Source organism: Bactrocera tryoni, chromosome 4 (assembly GCF_016617805.1).
Source record: "Bactrocera tryoni isolate S06 chromosome 4, CSIRO_BtryS06_freeze2, whole genome shotgun sequence".
Classification (NCBI taxonomy): domain Eukaryota; kingdom Metazoa; phylum Arthropoda; class Insecta; order Diptera; family Tephritidae; genus Bactrocera; species Bactrocera tryoni.
In genome coordinates, this window is record NC_052502.1 from 60,072,110 (window position 1) to 60,079,592 (window position 7,483).

Sequence of the window (7,483 nt, forward strand, 5' to 3'; positions counted from 1 at the left end):
TGTATGTATTCTGTTAGAATAAGCCAGCATGCGATATTTGCCATTGGTTAGAGCGAGATAGCCATTGAACATTAAATAGCTATGTGTTACTTTTTTCCCACTCTCTGACCAAAAGTAACAAATACTTTAACGAATGTAAAAGTGAACAATAACAAGTCGCTCACACGTTTGCTTACAGCTACCCGTCTTGCAGGGATTATTCTTTTAATAGATTTTTGTTATCTTTTCTTTGTTATCGATTTGAATATTTTTTTATAGACCGATTATTATCAGCTTAGAAGTAACAATCGTTAAACATACTTACATACCTATGTGCTTAAGTATGTGTTGCTATTTCCAAATTTGTGTTATATTCATATACAATGTTCGGAATGGAATAGTTTATAAATTTGCCTTTGAATAATATACATATGTATATATACGTATGTGCAAGCAAGTGTCAAGAGTAATACAAATTGACTGTCGATGCAACAAACGTCCAATTTTTTTATTCCAAAAACAATGGAGTCTTTTGAATTAAATGATAAGGATTATAGAAGTTGGAAGCCCAGTTATGGTGAATTACCAATGGAGGTAGGAATTGATGTTATTTAATAACATTATTTCTTCTAACAGTGTTCACGTGATATTCTATTATGGTATTACATATAGTATATAAAACTTTAAGCATATACATACATACATTTGTGTTTGTTCGAAAGAGTTTAAGCAAAACATATCTATTGCAGATTATTCAACACATATTTCGTTACTTAAGCTTCCCAGATGTACAGGTAGCCGGAAAAACTTGTCAGCGATGGCGTGAAGCTTCTTTTAACACTGAATTTTCTAAAAAAAATATGATTAGATTTTCAAAAGTTTGCCTTTCTGACAGGAGCTCACCTGCTCAAGACTTCCTTATGAGCAACAGACCTTTTCGCAATTACTACTTTGAAGAAGTTACTTTTGGCCCAATAAAAAACATAATGAGTTACATTGGAAATACTGCAGAGGAAATAATATTTGATAATGTTGATGTGGGTGATAAACAGTTTTATGCTATAATGACCCTTTTACCAAAAATTCGTGCAATAACTATAACTCGTTGTTCGTCGCTTTTCATGTCTGGTTCTTTTTTAGACAACATTGATGATCGCTTGTCTGTCTGTATAAATTTTTGCAGAATACAAGATCTTTCCTTGAAAGATAATCAATACTTATCAGATGCCATTTTATTACGCATTACAGAAATGATGCACAGTATTAATACATTGGATTTATCTGGATGTCATATTGCATATCACAATGCTATTCAACGACGGTTTTATCCCAACGATGTAGACGTCACACCAAGTGAATCTATATTGACGTTCAAGTTCATTATGAGTATAATATCAATGCATCACCAAAATTTACGTAGCTTAAATCTTAGTAATACATTAATAGGTCCTACATCACTAATTGCTTTAAGTGATCTAAGTTTCAAAGGGTTCCTATTACAAAATGTGGGGCTTGCTAATTGTAGGCAAGTAAACAATATATCACTTCAGTCATTTTTAAAAAAACAGAATAAGCTATTGACACTGGACTTGTCCGGTACCATCTGCGTTAATGATAGTTGCATAGATGTAATTGTAAAAAATCTTCCATTACTGCAAGAACTTAATATTTCCGGCTGCATTAATATTACAAACAATGGTTCATCATTTTTGGGTGAGCTTAAATACCTAAAATGTTTAAACGTGTCGCGCTGCGATGGTATACAATCAGAAGGTCTTACCCATGGTATCGCAGCGAAACCAAATGCAACACTTTTATATCTGCAAATGGCTCATTTGCAGGTATGCGAAGAAGCTATAATGGTACTAGCGAAAAATCTTCCAGAACTCCGTGTTTTGAATTTATCGCATTGTGTGAATGGTGTTACCGATGAATCAGTTCAATGTATTATTCAAAACTTGCGTTGGTTAAGAGACTTATCTTTGGAAAATTGTTTTCGGGTAAGTTGTAAATTGACACAGTCCTATGCGAATTCCAATGATATTAAAAAATAAGGATTTATTTTCAAGATTACAGATGTAGCATTGACAGGCATTAATATTTCGCAAGTAGTTCATGCGCCGAACTCACAGAATTCAATTGATAAACTACATCAACTGTCACTTTCTTCTTCAGCTGAAGGAAATATTTCAAACGATAGCAATCATTCAATAAAGATTTCGTTAAGGAGTAAAGCCGAAGAAGAGATAGTTCGAGATGCCATAAGAAAAAAAGCCATGGTTGCAACTTATGAAATGAACTTGATTGGAGAATGTGATATGGAGGGCTACAGTATTAAGCAACTCCAAGGACTAAAATCTTTATATTTAGGCGGTTGCAATAAAATATCAGATGTTTCTTTAAAATATGGACTAAAATTTGTGGAATTACAAAACTTATCGCTTTCGAATTGTCAACAAATTTCGCTCTCAGGTATTGAGCAAATGGTACATGCTTGTCCTTCAATAGAAACACTTGATCTGTCTGATTGCGAAAGTATTAATGACAAAGTTATACAATCGATTACAGTTAATCTAACTAGACTTCGAGCGTTGCATATCAATGGATGCAGCCAGCTAACTGATCACACTTTAGACGCTATTTTAGTAAACTGCAAAAATCTTCAGGTAATAAATTATATTTTGAAAGTATTAAATATTTAAGTTTTTATTATTTTTAAAAATATTCGTTACTTTATTTTTATGAATATTTGAAATTTTTATTTGAATATTTTATAGCCAGCATAGTTGCCAAGATTTTGCTTACTTTTTTTCTTGCTTAAAATATCCTTATTTATTGAATATGCCTGTTTGCAACGTAACAATAAGTAATAAGTCCTAAATCTATATTTAATCTAATATAAATCTCTTAAAACTAGACAACTCAAGGTCGTAGTTGAGCCTTTTTGGTAGTATTTTTATATTAAGGCTTATGTTTAAGCGGGTTTGATTACCTTATTGGTCACCATATTTACGAAATGGACGAAGAAGTAACGACTGAACCTCACCATTTCGGTCGATGATGACAAAATTCCGACGGTTAAAATTTTAGGTGTTAGGCCATAACAGGATCCTCGATTTTCTGACCGGTAGCACTTAGGGTAAAGACGAAAAGACGTTGTTGGCAAGATACAAACATATATGGAGAAGTTACAGACCTGTCAGAATAGCCATACTCCGGAGTATAATTGAATTTACCCCATCGAACATAAACACAGTGAGGCCCGCGAACTTCCTGTAAAGGAGCATAATATTTTCTCTCCAAGCAGGTCCTGCTCGGTTTCGCAGAAACTATCCCTGCAGTCACCTGCTTGGAGCGGAGCCGCCTCATAAGAACATCAGAAAAACATTTTTCCAACGACGAACTCGAGCAATTTGTTGATCACATTTCGGATGCGACTAATTTCCCACAGGCACGGATCGCCATTCACAGTGGAGCCAATGGCGTAGTTCGAGTTGCGACGGGAAACAAGAATGACTCTAGCGCAACTTCTTTCTGGGTATTGTAGTTGGACGTGGCGTTAGGTGCTTTTGATGATCGAGGAGTTTAAGTTCATATTCCTTCTTCCCAAATGAATACCAAGATTAGTTAGATCATGTACTTTTGGTACTAAGATACTATTCAATTGAATCCGCCACGAATAAAACACACCCAATGAAAAAGAAACCACCCTTAGGAGGGATGGTTCACTTTCAAACGGATATTCTTTGCCTACCCAGAGGATACTTGGTCAAAGACCGGAAGTCGTGAGCTGGTTGAGCCATACGTAAAAGAATGTCTGAATTTGGTATAATCACAAAACTAATACGGCTGTGTAAACTGATGTTGAGCAATACCGACAGCTCCGTCAGAAACGGGAAGGACCTATCCGAGCCGTTCGATACCAAACGAGGTTTCAGACAAGACGACACACTTTCGTGCGACTACCTCAGTCTCGAAATCTAACGTAGAATAAGGGGATGTTCGAGTCTCAATCACTGCGGCAATATTGCAAAGCATCATATTCGACGCAAAAATGTAGCAACTTTTGCAAATGTCAAACGTTCGAGCAACTCAAATTTTGACATTTCTTGCGCGCAAAAGTGACAAAATCGGCATCAACAAAATTTATGATGGAAAAATCAGGCAAGCGAAATCGCTCTTTATTTTTGTTTATAACTAATTATTATCATTAATTATGTTTCACGAGACATCCGAAATGTGATAAATATTTATCTGGAGGATAAAATCGAATTGTTTTAGAGAAGTTTTGCGATTCCACTATTGCCCTCTTCTTAAAAATTTCAGTCATAAGCCACTTTTTTACGCAAAAAACTTTTTTTCCTTGCTTTTTTGTATTTAAGAAGCAAACTACATTTACTATCTACCAAGTTATCCACTGTTAAATTTATTAAAAATTCATTTTTTATACTTCTTAAACTTCACTTCTTCAATGCACCTGCACGCCGCGCAAAATATTTGTTTAAGTATCAGTTGAGTATCTGCAAAAAAAACGTCAGGGTTGCAATATTGCCGCAGTTATTTGCTTGCTCGAACATCCCCTAACTCTTGCCAACAGCAGCTACTTCGGACTGACTGACACATGCCCTTATGAGGCATGTATTACGTCACATTAGGGTTGTGCCATTCTGAAAAGTAGATGTCAGCACATTCTTACCTGGTGTAATGTCTGCTGTATATAAGAAATATAGAGTTGGAGTTAGCCATGTGTTAGGCTCGGTAGTACATCAACCCTTATCCAACATTAATGCGATGTGGAAAATCTACTAATACTCGTAAGTTTCCTATTCTTAAAAAAAGACTACTGTTTTATGCAATTCAAAAAGAGATATTGTTTTCATTTTATAACCTTCATGCTACAACTTATCGAGTGCCTGCGCTTGCTTCGTTAGAATTATATCATTTTCGTAGAGGAAAGGAGGCAGCTTTGATAGTAACTTTGCAAATATTTGGAAATGCGGGGTAGGAGGCTTATTTATTTGTCTGTAAGAAGGCAGCTACGTTAAGTCTTCCCGGGGTTTATCTATCATGATGATTGCATGACTTGCATGCAACTTTTTGCATGAATTTGGATAATATTCGAAACTAATAATTTCATTAAAGAATGTGTTTTTTTAGGTAATTTTCTTATACTTCAATACGATTTATTAACTTGTATATAGTTCTTTCTGACATTTATAATCCTATCAATTATTTTTTTTTTAATTCTAATAATCCAATTAAAATATATTGCGACCTTTTGGCATTCTACTACTTATCATGCTATTATATTATGCAGCAATTGTTTTAATAAAAACTGCAATTTTATAAATTTTTTTATGTTTGTAGACACTTTCAATACATCGCTGTCGACGTATATATACTGATATTGAAGATAGACTTTCAGAAATGTCTACATTACGTGATTTAAAAATAGATAATTCACCAAATATAGACAATGCTTGCTTACTTCGATTGAAAAAACGTATTGATTACTGATACTTCGCAGCCATCTCTTTTATTTTATTTTTGTATTATTTTCAGCTGAATAATAATGTTTAAAATGCAAAGACATTTTAATATAGCAAGATGTTATAGCTACTACATATGTGTTTATACTTGTCAATAAGTCTGTTATAATAGTTGTAAATAGTAGCTTTATGTACAAAACTGTTTTTAAATAAAGTATTTATATGTATGTATTGAAGTTTTGTTAAATTAGTACGTTTGAAATAAAATATTTAAAACATTTTAAATAATGATACATTAAGTGCCGTTTTTTCAATGTCTGGTTAGCACCCGTTAGCAACATGGGGCCACTTAACTTACGGTTCACTCCTTGTGTGTCTTAAGGCCCGAGCAGGTCTTAAGCTGGCTCCATCCATTGCATGTATTACACCTGATCGAGGCGTATGTTGGACGGAGCCTTTTAGCGCAAAAGCAGAAAAATTCCTACGGGCTCAGGTTAGATGTTATAAAGAATACTATTTTCAAAGAATACGAATATTTATTAATTGAGTTTTCCAAAGAATTGTTTGTCCAAGTGCATTTTCGTTAGCGACAGTTAATAAAATGTACCACTAATTCCACTAACGAAAATGCAACAGTCAACAACTCCGAAGAATTTTAATAATTTGTATTTATTGTTCATTCAAGTGCATTTCCGCTAACGAAAATGCAACAGTTAACAAAATGTATAATAACTTTATTAACTGTATTACTTTGCAAAATGCACAAGACACATTTCCTAAGAATTTTTACGCAAGCATTTATTTTTAAGTTATTGCAAGAAAGCAAAATATTAGTATTTAAGAAAGTACAAAATAAAACGGGGCTGATTATCGATTAAACCTTCAACTCAGTTGTTTAATTTGTCGTTGTTCATCACTTCGGTGAAATAAGTGGCGCAGTCGGTAGGATACCCGTGTATCCATGTGTGTAATAATTTAAAATCAAGTTACATAAGAAAGGATATTGAATATTTCTATATTCGTAACGGGTAGAAAAAAAAATAAGAACAACGAATCCTTTAAAACATACAAAACATTTTTGCGAAAACGTTTAGTGAAAGTGACATTTGAACTTCATAAGATTGAAGAACGAATCCTTTAAAACATACAAAATATTTCTGCGAAAACGTTTAGTGAAAGTGACATTTGAACTTCATAAGATTGAAGAACGAATCTTCTAAGCACACAATATAATTTTTGCGAAAAAGTTTAGTGAGAGTGACATTTGAACCTCATAAGATTGAAGAACGAATCCTTTAAAACATACAAATTTTTCGAAAATAATACAAAAAGGGGGTGAAGAAAACCTACAAACATATGACGAACTGTCCCAACTAGTTTTTCGGACTTAATAAAATCAAAGCTAAAAGGAAGAGCAAGACAGGCAATAGAAATAAACTGCCACGCGACCTCATGGACAGAGATTAAAAACATACTACAGAATAATTTCGGGGATACACGTTCTTGCGAAGAACTCTTTGACGAATTACGAAGCGTGACCTTTAGAACAAACACTTTAGATTTTTACAACGACATGAAAACCAGGTTACACAGGTTAAATAACAAGTTAGTAACCATTTTAGGAGAAACCGAAGCAACTAGAGAGTGTGCGATGAACAACAAACGCACTGCCCTCAATATCTTTAAAAACAAACTTCCTGAACCAATGAAATCAATCCTTTTCTGTAGGAACCCAGAAGACTTGGAACATGCTATGGACATACTGTTCCAAGCCGGGTACGCACATACAGGGAACAATAACGTGAACAACAGCACAGAATTTAAAACTCATTCAAGTAATAGGAATACTGACTATAGAAACAATACACAATACAATAAAAAAGACAGTAGGAATAGAACACAATACGGGAATTCCCAACAACTATTCAACAGAAGGAATTTCCAACCAATGCCCCAAAATAACGGAAGAAATTACCAACAATCCCAGCCATACCAACAAGCAAACCCACAAAACC

The 7,483-nt window shown here is 34.1% G+C and overlaps 1 protein-coding gene across 1 annotated transcript; it reads left to right on the forward strand.

The window, feature by feature from the left end:
• Positions 1–307: 307 nt before the first annotated feature.
• Positions 308–5,601, forward strand: LOC120774414 (dynein regulatory complex subunit 6). Its single transcript, XM_040104040.1, has 4 exons — positions 308–573; positions 729–1,979; positions 2,049–2,645; positions 5,347–5,601. Exons 1-4 carry the CDS (start codon positions 466–468, stop codon positions 5,494–5,496), a joined length of 2,106 nt encoding a protein of 701 aa, XP_039959974.1. The 5' UTR covers positions 308–465; the 3' UTR covers positions 5,497–5,601.
• The last annotated feature ends 1,882 nt before the right edge of the window (positions 5,602–7,483 follow it).

Bases quoted from the DNA above. Each gene is read 5' to 3' on its own strand.
- LOC120774414 (XM_040104040.1), top strand. From the start codon at position 466: ATGCAACAAACGTCCAATTTTTTTATTCCAAAAACAATGGAGTCTTTT. The intron at 574-728 runs GTAGGAATTGAT...TATCTATTGCAG, and splicing joins ATGGTGAATTACCAATGGAG to ATTATTCAACACATATTTCG. The intron at 2,646-5,346 runs GTAATAAATTAT...TTATGTTTGTAG, and splicing joins TAAACTGCAAAAATCTTCAG to ACACTTTCAATACATCGCTG.